Source organism: Eptatretus burgeri, chromosome 7 (assembly GCF_056783735.1).
Source record: "Eptatretus burgeri isolate ZD-2024b chromosome 7, Ebu_testis_v1, whole genome shotgun sequence".
NCBI lineage: Eukaryota > Metazoa > Chordata > Myxini > Myxiniformes > Myxinidae > Eptatretus > Eptatretus burgeri.
This window is the reverse complement of record NC_140967.1, coordinates 54,355,851-54,372,314: the sequence shown is the minus strand read 5'-3', so window position 1 is coordinate 54,372,314 and position 16,464 is coordinate 54,355,851. Positions and strand designations below refer to the sequence as shown.

The 16,464-nt window shown below is 41.0% G+C and overlaps 2 protein-coding genes across 10 annotated transcripts in view; one reads left to right on the top strand and one right to left on the bottom strand.

The window, feature by feature from the left end:
• BIVM (basic, immunoglobulin-like variable motif containing) overlaps positions 1 to 8,003 on the bottom strand; it is a 39,212-nt gene extending 31,209 nt beyond the window's left edge. For 2 of the 9 annotated variants that reach the window (XM_085888527.1, XM_085888530.1), the window contains exons 1-4: positions 7,689 to 7,742; positions 1,597 to 1,987; positions 1,239 to 1,374; positions 877 to 972 (exon numbers count right to left, since the gene is read on the bottom strand). In XM_085888527.1, the coding sequence (XP_085744653.1) occupies positions 877 to 972; positions 1,239 to 1,374; positions 1,597 to 1,987; positions 7,689 to 7,727 (662 nt within the window). In that variant the 5' untranslated portion in view covers positions 7,728 to 7,742. The other 7 variants (XM_085888533.1, XM_085888532.1, XM_085888526.1 and 4 more) reach the window with 7 other exon arrangements.
• Positions 8,004 to 8,350: 347 nt separating this feature from the next.
• Positions 8,351 to 16,464, top strand: part of LOC147023286 (glia-derived nexin-like) — a 33,000-nt gene continuing 24,886 nt past the window's right edge. Inside the window, exon 1 of the mRNA XM_085888524.1 lies at positions 8,351 to 8,545. The gene's annotated coding sequence lies outside the window, so the exon portion shown is untranslated. The remainder of the gene's footprint in view (positions 8,546 to 16,464) is intronic.

The window sequence follows — 16,464 nt, the reverse complement described above, 5'->3', positions numbered from 1 at the left end:
AATACCTACACAAGGTAAGCACTATGCCGTTTCGAACCCTTCCCAGAGTTCCTCAACAACTATACAGACGTTCACACGTAGTACACACATGAGGATCCCAATGCTATACACCCCCTCAGCTACCGGACCAGTTGCATCACTTGTTGGCGAATCATCAGCGATAGCGTAGAGAGCAATGCATACCAACGTGGTAAATGCTTGAGAGCTTCATTGGTATGCATTGCTGTCGTCATCCTCCTACTTCGTCCAAAATCAAGAAAATGACCAACTACCAAGATCTCAGCAATGAAGTGAAAAGACCCGAGAATCTGAAGAGTGCCAAAATTGGGCCAGTGATAATTGGCGCTTCGCAAATGATGAAGAAGAACCTTACAGAGATCTTTAAAAAAAACACATCCTTGGGAATATTAATTCTGTCAGACCTCGACATTCATGGTCCTACTCTTCATGGGTTATAAAGTGTGATCTGCTTCTACATTTTTTTTTAATTTTCTTAATTTTTTTACACTTCAGAACTGGTCTCCTCTATCCACGGCCACTGATATTAATTCATCCCGGGAATTATTCCACAGAAAACTACTCTCTCTCTCTTATGCACAGACTTATCTCTTACGCGCACACACACACACCATTGTCACCCGCTGCATGGGTGGACGGGCTAACAATGATAGAGATTAGACACTGTTCCCTCAATGCTCAGTGGCCAACTGATGAAAAGTTCCCTCAATGCTCAGTGGCTAATGGATCATCAACACAAGTTATTCTGGCTGTTCTGATGGCTACAAAGCATGCAGATGGATAATGTTGTTTTTTTAAATATCAAACCAAACAGGCACACATTACAAACTGGTGTGCTGTGCATGTGCATTTACATGCCTGCCAGCACCCAATTTGCTGTACAGGAAATTCCAGCATGAGATGACAGAAGATAGGCCACATGATCGTCGGTACTGTGGTCGACTTATACAGTACCTGCAGGGAGGGGAAAACAGGGGAAAACTGCCTTTGATCAATCTATCAGGACTTCTGCTTATATTAACACTCAAGGCCCATATACACAGCTCAGGGATTGAAGGACTGACCAGCATGCTAAGTTTTCCTCCAACAGTAGAAAAATCATGACAAGTCAACATTTGTAGCCCTTGACTGGAAGAAATCACTTTATCTTTTGCTTTGAATTGCATGGGGATCCTGACTAGGATGGTGATTAAGATCACTTTGCAATTGACATGACTTGCCAGCGCCGCAGATCCAGCACTTTTCGCTGTCGAACTTCTTCTGGTGAGATGACGTGTTGAGGTTTATGGCATGTGGTCAAGCCTCTTGCATCCATAATGGCTGCCATTATCGATGGGCGGTCGGTATGCAGGCAATCTGTCGCAACACAGAAATTCATCTCACAATGACATGAAAAATGCACTGTGGAGTTATTTAACAATGATAGTTTGGTGATCATAACTCAATAACTTTATTATAATACTGAGAAATATCATTGTCGTATTTCTGACGAAAAAAGGTAGTATAAAATCCGTTCGCATTTCATGATGAATGAAAAAAAAATTAGCACAACAATATAATCATAACTCAAAGCTTTACCGGATATCGATCTTCGGCGAATCCTGTGCTTCGGTCTAACCCAAGGTGATGTGTCCACCACCCAGGCCACACCCTTCGGTCTCACCTTCACACCCCACGCCCGCCCGTCACCCAATGTATATCGTGAGGGTGACGGTGACAACGGAGCCTCAGTTCGCTCTTTTGACTCCTTGTTTGTTTCACTCTCTCCGTAAGGCCGAGTTAAGGCGATGAGGGGTGCACAGGGCTGCAAAAGTTCCACCAGCGAGTGACGAGGTGGTGGCAGTGGAACGTTAGACAGATCTATATCTCGTGTTGCCGTAGTCGGTGACTGCAGTCCCAGTCCAACAAGGAGGGCCCGAGACCTCATGCAGCAGGACCTTGACTTGGTAATTGAGCCTCGGAAAAGGGGCTGGGAAAGAAATACAAGAGCGATTGAAATCATGCAGCTTTATGAATACAACTTCAAACAAAGTCAATATATTAACAAATTAATGTTGCCTCTTAAAACATGCATTTATGAACATTAATCCAACTAAACTTTACAAAGTTTTTGTACATTTTAAGTCCAGCCAAGGACCCATATATGCTTCACAGACCATCTGGTTGCTCACAGCAGTCAAGAACATTTCTGGAATTGAACCAACCTTGAAAAGGGTGCTCTAGTTTAAATTTAGAAGTTGTTCATGGTACAGGCATCCAATGGCATATTTCGACCTTTAAGATCCACCAGTTCCCTTCAAAGGACGGCACACTCATTGATCCAATGCACTGCCTGCGAAGCACCAGGATTGACAGTTTCTATGATTGGGTCAGGAATCAAATTGAGTGCCCAGGTTGAAAAACCAGTTAAAACCAGTACACATTTTCAACTGGTCTCTATTGGTTCTAATTGGTCTTTAACTGGTCTCTATTGGTTTCAACTGGTACCAGTTAAATTCAGTCAGAATTCCAATTTCCCAGTTGAAAAAACCAGTAGCTCATATTTGTACCAGTTAAAGTCTTACTGGTTCCAGTTGATACCAGTTGCAATGTACTGGTCCCAGTTGATACCAGTTGCAATGTACTGGTCTCCCAGTTGATACCAGTTACAATGTACTGGTCCCAGTTGATACCAGTTGCAATGTACTGGTCTCCCAGTTGATACCAGTTACAATGTACTGGTCCCAGTTGATACCAGTTAGATAAATACAATTGAATTTCAACTGGTAATATATCACTCTATTCCAATTTCCATATTAAAACCAGTAAGAAACCAACTGGCTTTACTGGTACCAGTTGGCTACTGGTTTTCAACTGGTACCAGTTGACCAGTAAGCTACTGGTCTTTACTGGTTTTTTGACCTGGGTGTAGACAATTCAAAAGTAAGTATGCTACCTCTGAGGTATCCCGCAAGGCATTGTTTTACCCCGCACACGAAGTGAAAAGTGGGGTTAAGCAATTGGTCCACTTTATCTATATATCGGTCTGTCTACAGGCGTCATTCTATGATCGAGGAACAACTTGATTTCAATTGAAGGTTTCATTTTGAAGACTGCGGAACACGAATATGAACATGGATCGAAACATGAACCTACAGTTTAGCGGTACTTTGACCCTGAATTTGGTAAATTGAAATTGTATGGACTAAATCGTGTCTTCATCACGCATGCGCACAGAAGAGCGAGGTAATTTTTTTAAAGTCTGTCTGCCCATCTGGCAGTCAAACAAAATTGAAAATCATTCCAAACAGGAAACTTACTGTTTTTAAGGACATCTTAAAAAGGACACAAATAACAAACACGAATAACTAATTGAATGTGGAAGGAGAACAGACAATGTGGCGTGGTGCATCCAAATAAATAACGTGGTGCAAAAGACGGTGCATCAATGGCGGTAAACTTTTGAAAAAGGTTTGTTTTATTTTCTACAGCCTTTAAAACATATATTTAATTTAAATTTAATTATACACTTGAGAATTAGAACACAAATTGTCTTATTGTCACTTCCAAAAACCTCCAGTTTAGCAATATCTGGGTCAGGATTCAATCCCAGGCTAAACTTAGAGGTGAATGTTTGTACCTCTAGAAGTCTAGACCATCTTGTCAGCCCTTTTTATTGGTGTATTAATCATTAAATATTGTTTAAGGCTTTCCATTTTCCCAGCTACCTCACTTCACTAACACGAGTAATATCCTATTTGTGCTTCTTAACTTCTGCTACTAAACTGGCTCTACCTGTTTGATATATTGTTTGTACATTAATACATCCTACTCTTGTTATTTTAGCATTGAAGGGTGGCTGACTCTTACAGATGCTGTCTATCTTCAGGAGTAATGTTTGGTATCCTCGCAGTTGGGTTTGGTACAATGCCGATAGAAAGCCTCCACCCCCTTTTCAAAAATTGCCTTTTGTTGCCTTATAGCCTGGAATTAAATTGCATTAAATCAAACTTTTTTCCACTTTTTTTTTTTTTACACAGTAACACACAACTTCAAAGTGAAAAACAAATTCGACAAATTTTAGAAAATCAATTAAAATACAAAACTAGAATATCTTGGTTGGATAAGTGTCCACCCCCCTAAAAATAACAATTGTAAGTCAGCTCAGGTGTAACCAATCACCTTCAAAATCACACACAAAGTTAATTGGCCTCAACCTGTGTTAAACTGCAGTGATTCTGATTATTTCAGAATAAAATCAGCTGTTCCTGAAAGTTTCCTCGACTGGGTAGAGTATTTCACAGCAAAGACTCAACCATGAGCACAAAGGAGCTTTCAAAAGGCCTCCGGTATAAAGTTGTGGGAAGGCACAGATCAGAGGATGGGTATAAACATATTTCAAAGGCCTTGGAGCATAGTCAAGACGATCATTAAGAAGTGGAAGGTGTATGGTACCACCAAGCTCCTGCCTAGATCAGGCTGTCCCTCCAAACTGGATGACCAAGCAAGGAGGAGACTGATCAGAGAGGCCACCAAGAGGCCAATGGCAACTTTGAAAGAACCACGTGCCTTTAGAGCAAATATTGGTCACTGTGTGCATGTGAAAACGATAACCCAAGTACTCCACAAGTCTGGCTTGTACGGTAGGGTGGCAAGAAGGAAGCCATTACTCAAAAAAATCCCACCTTGAGTCCCATTTGAGGTATGCCAAAAAACACTGCAGAGATTTTGAAACCATGTGGCAAAAAGTTTTGTTGTCTGATGAAACCAAGATGGAACCTTTTGGCCTAAATGCAAAACGTTATGTTTGGAGCAAACCCAACACAGAACACTCAAAGAACACCATCCCGACTGTGAAGCATGGTGGTTGCAGCATCATGTTACGGGAATGTTTCTCATCAGCAGGGACTGGGGCACTTGTCAAGATCGAAGGGAAAATGGATGGAGCAAAATACAGAAAAATCCTAAAGGAAAACCTGCTGCCCTCTGCAAGTTTCTTGTGAATTTGGGACAGAAGTTCATCTTTCAACATGACAACGACCAGAAGCACACAGCCAAAGCTACACTTGGGTGTCTAAGGATCAAAAATATAAATGTCCTAAAGTGGACCAGACATAGCCCTGACCTAAATCCAATCGAAAATCTGCGGCATGACTTGAAGATTGATCTCCATCAATGCTCCCCACAGAACTTGCCTGAGTTTGAAGAGTTTTGTGCAGAGGAATGGGCAAGTATTGCTCAATCAAGGTGTGCCAAGTTGGTAGAGCCCTATCCCAACAGACTCACGGTTGTAGTTGCTGTCAAAGGTGCTTCCCACCAAGTATTCTCAGGTAGGTGGATACTTATCCAACCAAGATATTCTAGTTTTCTATTTTTAATTATTTTTAATTATCTTTTTGAAATTTGTAGAATTTGTTTTTCACTTGGAAGTTGTGGGTTACGATGTGTAAATAAAGGTGGAAAAAGCCTGATTTAATTTTATTTAATTTCAGGCTACAAGGCAACAAAAGGTAAAAAATTTGAAAGGGGGTGTAGACTTTCTATCGGCACTGTGTATCAGAATGAAAGGAACCAGTTCAGTGACCTAATCAATGAGCTTGGATGAGCACCCTTGATGACAAGTGCTTACAGTACGGACCAGTGGCATCATTTTATTGAGGACAAAATGTACGAGGTTATTGTCATCACCAACGGTAATAAAAATGAGGAATATTGTTTAAGGAGTTATCCATTCAATCTGTGATGCACAGATGTTGTATTATAAAGCCATATTACCAAGTCGTGTATTAAATTTCATGTGGGATATTTGTCTTCTACGCACTCAACTGCCAGATGGAATGAGTTGAAAACTGGGGGTTGTACTCAGGGGGGCACACGGGGTGGTTTTAGGGGGTAAAAAAAAACAAAACAAAGTCGTACTCCAAGAGGTTTAAGGTGTTGCGAGGACCCCAACTGTCTCGATGTCAGTGTGTATCTTGTAGCGCCACATGGTGGAAGCAAATACAAATCATAACTAGAAAGCATCTGAAAATGCAAAACTCACCGGCATCCATAATGAATTTATTCTTCTTATTATTTTTCATCTTCCATATGCTATACATGACAAAAACAGGTAACAAAATATATATATATATATATATATATATATATATATATATATATATATATATATATATATATATATATATATATATATACACACACACACATACATATACTAACTACAGCAATTCGACTGCGCGCAGTCGACGGGTATGCCTCTGCTCTCCCGCACAAACACTTGAGTATCAACATATTTGACCCTTGACCCTTATCATATCTGGCCCAAAATCGAATCAGTTAATTGCCCTGTCTAACTTTACCTTTATACCAAGTTTGATGAAATTCTGTCCAATATTTCTTGAGTTAGGGGGTAAACAGTAAAATTTCAGAGTTTGACCTTGACCTTTGACCCATAACCTTTATCACATCTGGCTCAAAATCTAATCACTTAATTGCCCTGTCTTACTTTACCTTTTTACCAAGTTTGAATAAATTCTACAATTTGCTTCTCGAGTTATCGCGTAAACGAAAATCCGGACGGACGGACAACCCGGAAACATAATGCCTCCGGCACCCTTGGTGTGGAGGCATAAAAATAATTCGATTGTGCGCGGTCGATGGGTATGCCTCTGCTCTCCCGCACAAACACTTGAGAATTGAGATATTTGACCATTGACCTTTATCATATCTGGGCCAAAATCTAATCACTTAATTGCCCTGTCTAACTTCACCTTTGTACCAAGTTTGATGAAATTCTGCAATTTGCTTCTTGAGTTATCGCGTAAACGAAAATACGGATGGACGGACGGACGGATGGACGGACAGACAAGCCGGAAACATAATGCCTCCGCACCAAGGGTGTCAATAAAAATTGACGATATTAGGTGACCTTGACCTTTTGACCTCAAAAGATCTTGAGTGACCCAACATGCAAACTCTGCTCCAAATTCAAGTGAATCGGATGAAAATTGAAGATTTTTTTTTTGCAACCATGACGTTTTGATATATATATATATACATATTTTTTATGTACCATTTTTCCCCCCAATGAGCCATTGATTCCTGAGGGACCAATTCGGTGGTTGTAACAACTGAAGACAGATAGTCACGTGGAGACACAAAATATGTTGGCAGAGCAATTTTTTTTTTGAAAATGTAGCACAAAGTGACGGGAAATAACGAGCGAGGATGTAGATTTTCACTCATGAGCGAAAAACGATGGCGATCCAGTCATGGATACCCAGTACGATGTAGCTGAGTTTCGTGGACCCTTGATGCTTCATCTGTAGAGGGAGATAAATAAACACTCATCTCCATTATAGTATCGATTTCAGGTCAATTTATGCGACCTTGACCTTTACAAGTAAATAAAATAGAGGGTGTCACACAAGGATCAGGATCCTCAGGGCATCGTGCGTCATGTGGACTCTCGGTAGGAAGGGGAGACCAACCGTCAGGATTCATCACATTATACATCATATGAATGAGAGTATTTATAAGAGATTTCGGTTGATTAATGAAATACGGATGATGATGATGATGATGATGATGATGATGATGATGATGATGATGATGATGATGATGATGATGATGATGATGATGATGATGATGATGATGATGATGATGATGATGATGATGATGTGACCCACAATGAGGATGCTTCGTTCTAGGACGAGGGAACGAAGCATCGAAAAGGGGGGAATAAATCGAAGACCCACCGCGAATCGCCGACTTGGAGAGGGGGTGCAGTGGAGGATGCTGTTCATCGATTGTTGACACTGATCAAGTTTAATCGTCTCTTACCGACAATGCTCATTAATTGAACACTACGTATGATGTGATATTGACTGAAAAAAAAATTCCTGTAAATCAAAGCATTATTTATCAATCCCATGCAGACGCTTCTGAAGTTATACACCGCTCTCCGAGACACCACGTGCTTCACCGCCAAATTTATAACGATCGAAGTGAAGGGATAAACGAATGAACAAAGCGGCAAGGAGAGCAAACGTAAAAAAAAAAAAAAAATCTGACGTGTGAAGATGAGCAAGGAGATCTACAGGTAATTCGAGAGGATTTAAGGAAAAAAAAAAAGATTAATTTTAATACGTCGTCAGAATTTTAAATTGTAGTCAGATCCCAGGAATATGATTGTAATACGTACCCTTCGAAGAGCGTACGCGAAATTACCTCTCCAAGTTTGTTGTCAAGTACTTTTAAAACAACAACAACAACAACAACAAATGTGCGATAGCGTAAATGGAGACGAAGTGGGCGTGGCTTCGCATGTTTGGGAAGACGTCACGTTCGTGACTGGAAACTGGCTCCGCCTCCGCTCTCGATGTGCTGCCATTGAGTGTTGCTGTATCGACGTCGCTTTGCGTGGAGCGTTGGAGGTGTGATTGGTCAGGACGGTGACACGAGGCTCGGACAGCTCACCGGAACATTGACACTCCGGGAATTGTACTCGTCGTTGCTGCGTTGAGAACCAAGCACGTGATTCTGCGTGAGTTACAGTGTACACAATGGTGTATGTAAGGTTTAATACCGGACATGAGGCTTGATTACATGGTGCATACATACATACATAGTAGTACGTTAGTTTGATTCGATGGTACGTAATAAGTGAATAAGCACGTACTAGGCGTTTAACGTTACATTTAGAAGGACTTATTGCTTTGGAAGGTGGATGCAGGTGATGTTGTCACCGCTGTTTATCTGTCTGTCTGAGCAGGACATCTCGAAAAGTTTTGGACGAAATTTGCTGGACAAGTTGGCTGTATGGTGAGGACAAATTGATTCGATTTTGGTGAAGATCCGAATCTGGATATAATAATTTTTAGTACGCGAGACGCTGCTCGAAGAGAGCTCGGCGTTGTTGTTGTTGTTGTTGTTGTTCTTCTTCTTCTTGTGAAGACAAAACCTTTATATTAGGACTCGGCTCTTTTATATTCAGGATCCGGATCTCCTTAAATACTAAACACCTGTACACATCCTCGCATTGATGGTTCCTTTAGAGAGCGTCTATCATGAACTTTTAAATATATTTGGACATTTGCTTTAAAGTTTCGAAAAGTTCACGTTACTATTTAAAGATTATTCCATTTAATGTATTGTTATTTCGTAAATACACTATATTTCGTAAATACATTATGACGGGTCTCGCTATTGGCTTAATCAAGGCACGTGACGAAATAGCGGGAGTTGTTGTTTTTTTGTTTGTTTTTTTTTAGCCGACAAAACCTTTAGGACGCTGCTCTTGGACACATTTGTCCTTGTTTTTAATATTGTTAAAGTAATTCTTCACCATTGCCAAGATGTGGCCAAAAAAATGATTACATATCATGATATTTCAAACGGCTGTCAACAGATTATGACAGAACTTGGTGAATGAGTTGTGTAGGTGACAAGGACAAACTGATTTGACTTAGGTTGAAGTCCGGATCCAGATCCAGCCTTTCGGTGGGATTAAAAAAAATGTGAACTGTTCAGTTTGGCGTAGGGATGTGCTCTACCGAGTAACGATCTAGTCTGTTTTCTATTATGTACATACTGTATATATAGAGAGAGGAACTTGCATTGTTAACGTCACCAACGTGAATATCTGGTAAGTTTAAAAATGTTGTGATTTTATTTTTTTTCTGGTTTTATCCCCAATTTCAGCGCAGTGATTGCCCAAAAGAACGTCCCTGATCTGGAGAGGAAACCAAGGTGCCTTGGGACACTCCCTCGAGAGTCGAGCACCTTCTTGCCCAAAACGATGGAATTTTGATGCCAACAGAATACATTGGCACTTGAATCATAATTTTGCAAGTGCCATTGTTTTGGTACTTGTATTATGAACAACACATTGGAATTTGATGTCTTTAGCCAAGAATGGCTGCTGGAGAGGATGTCCCAATGCATGCTGGTTTCCTCTACTTATCCATGTAGCTACACATCGTAGTGTGAACCACCGGTTGTGGTTGTCTTCTTGGTCCTAATTACCTAAATTTGATATCGACAGTCAACAGTATACAGATTTGTTTTCGTTTTTAATCTTTTATTCCCACAGTAACCCAAGGCTCAGGGAGCAGTTTCTCGTACGTATTCACATCGCATGCAAGGACATTAGACGATGGAAGATCAACATCGTATATGCGATGACTCCGATGTAATGAGCTAAACTAATTTTTGTGACGTGAATGCTTAGGAGGTCATTTGGTAAATTTTAACATTTGTTTAAATTATTCCCATTAAGCAATAACTTGATTGGCTTTGTTCATCTCCAGACTCAGTGGTGTTATGGTTAGAGCATCTACTCTGAGTCTTGGAGATTGGTTTGTACCCTGGCCAAGTCGTACTAAAGACTCAAAATGGTACATGCTACTTCCTTAATTGATGCTCAGCATTTAAAAGGAGAGCGTACAGCCAAACAACCATAGGTTTGTAATGATAAATAGCGCAGACTTTGATCGGTCTCATGGCCTCTTCCTGCATTCAAGTTCCTTGGTTGGGAACTAATAACTAGCTGAAACCCCGTCACAGACTGATTCTGTTCATTCAACCACCTTCACCAGCTCACACATACTCGAGGGACATGGACTGGACAGGGTGTTCTTGCCCCGCCTACTCATCCCCCGCCCCTGCCCCATTCAATTTGCTTACCCCCGCCCAAAATGTAATTACCCCAGCCCCGCCTCTTCACTCCCTGCCCCCGTCTTTTGATTCTCCACCCCACCTGCCCCCGGGCCGCCACCCCCTGTCCACCCCCCTCACACTCAACTCCGCCTCATTCAACCCGGCCCCCGCCCCATTTCCCCCTGTCTCCTGCTTTCAATTTGCTTACCTCCGCCCAAATATTTGCTTACCTTGCCCCCCGCCTCTTCACTCCTCGCCCCTGTCTCAACGAAAAGTGTTTATTCTGCTTCAGAGTAGAAAGTTGACTATTGACACTATGCGCGATGCACTCTTACACATACGAAGTTTCTTTCAGTCCAGGTCACAGTACCGAGAAAAACGTGACGCGACCGCTAGGAGGAGCACAAAATTGGTCCTTCAGTATTAATATATGGATAAAAGATACAGTAGACTCCACTTTATAAATCCACAGTTATAAAATCCAGCTGCTGATTGTGACCAAAATGAGTTGGAACGGAATTTTACATTGAGAAATCCTCCGTTTAATAAATCCACCTGCTTGGCACGTGCGCGGTCTCAACCTAAGCTTGATGTAGTATGCGCTGCTGCAGAGTGAGAAAAAAAAAAAAAAACCAACAACAGCAACTGGTGACGGACTTCGAATCCCGCCGCCGCTCGAATCCCTCCGACCCCGAATCCCAATAGCCAAGGGAAGAAAGCGACGACGAACCCGAGCCGATGCCAACAGCGGCAGAGATGCGGATGGCACTTGCCAAATTGGACAAGGGACTGCAGCTCTCAGGTTTTGCCCATCCCGATTTCCGCCACGTGACTGATTCAATCAAGGAACATTTGCGTAAAACCTTCCCTCCCAAGCAAGCGACCTTGGAGAGATTCTTTTGAACAATCCCCTTGTCACCGTTTGATAAATCAATGTTTTTGTAGCATAAAGCAGTGTTTAACGACATTCGCTTTTTGTCTTATCTATCCAGAAGGTGGCTGAAAATAGGTTCTCCGCTTAATAAATCCAAACGGCGTGGTCCCATGGTGGATTTATAAAGCGGCGTCTACTGTACAAAGTTTCTTGTTACATTTTTTTGTGTCAAATTCACATTCTGAGGAAGTCAGCATGTGCAGAAGAGGGTTTTACATTGCAGACGCTATTTTCAAGGAGTGCAATTAGTAATTACACCTCTCAGCAGTCATTTTCTGATGACGGACGTAATGGCGTCAGCGAATAACCGATGATGTCATGATGTCCTGACGACTCCCAGCGGTGTCGTCACACGTCGCCATGTAAACGAATGTAAAACGAAAAGTGTTTATTCTGCTTCAGAGTTGAAGTTTGACTATCGCCACTATGTGCGATGCACTCTTACAGGTACGAAGTTTCTTTCAGTCCAGGTCACAGTACCGAGAAAAACGTGACGCAACCGCTAGGAGGAGCACAAAACTGGTCCTTCAGTATTAATATATAGATAATAACATATATATATATATATATATATATATATATATATATATATATATATATATATATGCATGTAGAACGCATACCTCCGTGAGGCTGAACAGTTTAAGTTTTGCTTCCCACTGATAGGTCGGTTCTGGATCCAGACCTGAACTGAAATCAAATAGGCTTGTTCTTGTCACCAACTAATCCACCAAGTTTCGTCATAACTAGTCCACAACTTTTTGAGATATCGTGTGATGTATGGTTTTTTATCTTGGCAAAACGAAGTTTTTGCAAGATATGTTAGTCAGCTTGTATGATTTTTTATTTTATTTTATTTTATTTTTGTTTGTTTGTTTGTCTGTAATCACGTATAAAAAATTCTGCAGAGCACAGTTATCATTGGAAATTTTTGTAACTTCGCATATCAGAGGCCTATAGAGGTCCCTTTCAGTGCACAAAATTTTGAAGGTCAAGGTCAAAGGTCAAGGTCAAAGGTCAAGGTCACTTTGTCGCAAATCAGGGGAGTCGACGAAACCCTTATTTTTTGAGTAATTTTGATCGGATAGTCTTCAAACTTCATGGGAATATAGTTCGTGGTCTGGCGCTCAGCTGATTAAATTTTGGTGGCGATTGGCCTTCACCTTCATATGTTTTTTTTTTGTTTTTTTGTTTTTTTTGGTCTGTAATCACGTATAAATCACTCTGCAGAGCACAGTTATCATTGGGAATTTTTGTAACTTCGCATATCAGAGGCCTATAGAGGTCCCTTTCAGCGCATAAAATTTTGAAGGTCAAGGTCAAAGGTCAAGGTCACTTTGTCGCAAATCAGGGGAGTCGACGAAACCCTTATTTTTTGAGTAATTTTGATCGGATCGTCTTCAAACTTCATGGGAATATAGTTCATGGTCTGGCGCTCAGCTGATTAATTTTTGGTGGCGATTGGCCTTGACCTTCATGGTTAGCCCCTCAGGTCAAACATATTTGACCCCAAGGTCAAATTTTCAAGTTTTAGGAACCATATCGTGTAGTACCTCAAATTGAACACCTCGATGAGTGCTTTCTAGATATGTCAAGCTTGAGACATTATGACGTCAATTGGTGACGTTATGAGGCAAAAGCATATTTTTCATGGTTACTCTGTAGAACGATTCTCATCGGAATCTCTCGTAGGCAGATATTCCTCAAGGAGTCGCTCCTGGTGGATAGCAGCTCTGTTCACCTCAGTGTGACCTTAAAGAAGTCACATGTGGTCACCTTTTGGCAAGATACGGGTCACCCTGCAGGTGACATTGGTTTTTTTTTTTTTTTTTTGCCCCATCTCTCAATGGTGCAGAAGCACTTTAAATATATCCGATCCGGATCCAGATCTTCACCAAAATTTAATAATTTTGTCCTTGTCACACACCCAACGTTTCCACCAAATTTCCTCCAAATCCGTCCACAACTTTTTGAGATATCCTGTTCACAGACAATTGGGTGAAAACAACCTCCATCCACCTTTGGTGTTGTAGGTAATATTATTATTATTATTATTATTATTATTATTATTATTATTAGTAAAGGCAAGTGTTTGAGAACAAAGCATTGCTGTACTCTGTTGGCCTCTATCCCAACTCTTTGTCACTACTTTGTTGGCAATCTACCAGGCCATGAGGCTATAGCTATTCTCAAAAGACCACCAGGGAATGCTTGTGATAAGCAGTGGTGAGTCATGCATGGTGACTTGTGCGTATAAAGAACAGTTTGTAATTTGGGGACTTGGAAGTTTAGACCACCCAGGGTGATTTTGAGGAATTTGGCTTTCTCCCCTACAACTTATTTCTCCAAGCCTCCCCTCCCCCCACCTTCACTTTCCCAAACCTCTATTCTCTCGTTTGTTCTGTAACCTCTCTTCAGTGTCTGAACTGTTGTCTCATAGATCCACAAAGTTGAAACTTCGATTCATCAGACCGGAGTATCCTATTCCATTGTTCAGTCACCCAATGTTTGTGGTTCCTTGCAAGCTTCAGTCTTTTCACCTTATTATGTAGTCTCAGCATTGGTTTATTTGCTGCAACTCTGTCATGGAGGCCTGAGCTGCCATCAGCCTTTTGCACACAGTGCGAGATGAGAAGTAATGTTCAGGCTTCCTGTCATTTCATTTCTCACCGACTGACTTCATTTTATTCTATCCCATAAGCTGAGCAACTTCAGTGAGTGCTTGTCTTTCCTTGGGGGAGGTTGTTCTGGGTCTTCCTTGCCTTTACTTGTTACCTCCGCCATCGAAGGTGAAGGAAGTTGTGTTCTTGTGCTGAGCCAGTTTATTTCAGACGTTGCAAAGTGTGCCTCACACCATTGTAGGAGATCGTCAGCTGTTTTGCTGTTTTCTTCATAGTGTGCCCTTCTCACAGAGTTTGGATCTTCACACACTGTTCTGTTGAAAGTTGCTTCTTTTTTAAATTTGAATAGAACTATGGCATATTTGAGTTGTACTCTCATATTTCATAATTATTTACACTTGTCTGCAAAGAAAAACTATAATAAAGGGATTTTTCCCCGGGGGGTGCTATTCTGAACCCACTCGAAGACTTTCAAGCAAGGGAACAAGATGATGAAAACCAATTTCACATATTCACTCATTTGCTGCTTTCATCCAAAATAGTTTCATGTAATTTGCATTCATGTAATTGGTGTTGATTATTCGCTAATTTTTATTATTATTTACTGTATAAAAATCCACAAACTGTTTCCTGCATATTTTCATTGTGGTTAGGGATATTACAACCACGTGATAATATAATATGGAGAGCAAAAATAAAACTTAAAAAAAAAAACAACTTTCTATTTCCTAATGTATTTCATATCCTTCAAAGTCACTGTGATATTTCATAGAAATTTGAATTATTATCTACCTATGTTGAAAGGGGGGTTGCACCCCAAAAGTGAAAATAACCCAATCTTTTGCACAGTACCTTGTATGTTTTTGTGTGGGTATATGTAAACAAATTATACAAATTTCAGAAAATTAATTAAAAATACAAAACTAGAATATCTTGGTTGGATAAGTGCCCACCCCCCTGAGTTAATACTTGGTAGAAACACCTTTGACAGCAATTACAGGTGCGAGTCTGTTGGGATAGGTCTCCACCAACTTGGCACACCTTCATTGGGCAATACTTGCCCATTCTTCTGTACAAAACTGTTCGAGCTCAGCCAAGTTGTGTGGGGAGTGTTGATGGACAGCAATCTTCAAGTCATGCCACAGATTTTCGATTGGATTTAGGTCGGGGCTCTGACTGAGCCACTCTAGAGCATTTATATTTTTGCTCCTTAGCCACTCCAGTGTAGCTTTGGCTCTGTGCTTCAGGAAATTGTCATGCTGAAAGGTGAACTTTTTGTCCCAATTTCAGCTTTCTTGTAGAGGGCAGCAGGTTTTCCTCTGGCATTTTTCCATATTTTGTTTCATCCATTTTTCTCTTCTATCCTGACAAGTGCCCCAGTCCCTGCTGATGAGAAACATCCCCATAACATGATGCTTTCACCACCATGCCACACAGTCTGGATGGTGTTCTTTGGGTGATGTGCTGTGTTGGGTTTGCAACAAACATAACGTTTTGCATTTCGGTCAAAAAGTGACATCTTGGTTTCGTCAGACAACAAAACTTTTTGCCACATGGCTTCAGAATCTCTGGAATGTTTTTTTCTTTTGTATACCTCAAATGGGACTCAAGTTGGGCAATTTTTGAGTAATGACTTCCTTCTTGCCACCCTACCGTTCAGACCAGACATGTGGAGCGCTTGAGATATTGTTATCACATGCACACAGTGACAAATCCTTTCCATAAAGGCTGTGGCTCTTTCAAAGTTGTCAATGGCCCCTTGGTGGTCTCTCTGATCAGGCTACAACTGCTTGGTCATCCAGTTTGGTGGGACAGCCTGATTTAGGCAGGGTCTTGGTGGTACCATACACCTTCCACTTCGTAATGATTGTGTTGATTGCTCCAAGAGATATTGAAGGCTTTTGAAATATTTTTATATCAATTCCCTGATCTGTACCCTTCCACAACTTTATCCCAGAGGTCTTTTGAAAATTCCTTGGTGCTCAAGGCTGAGTCTTTGCAGTGAAATGCATTACCCAAAAGAGGAAACCGACAGCAATAGCTGATTTTATACTGGTACGAGAAGGGCACTCGGTAGAGCATATACCTCCGCCACTCACTGCCTGATGCACAAGAACTTATTCGGCCCAATATATTTTTCAAATATCATACTATATATACTTTTTGGCCCGATCTCTCAATGGTGAAGAATCACTTTAAAATTTAATAAAGCTTGCATCCGGATCCAGATTCGGATCTTCACCAAAATCG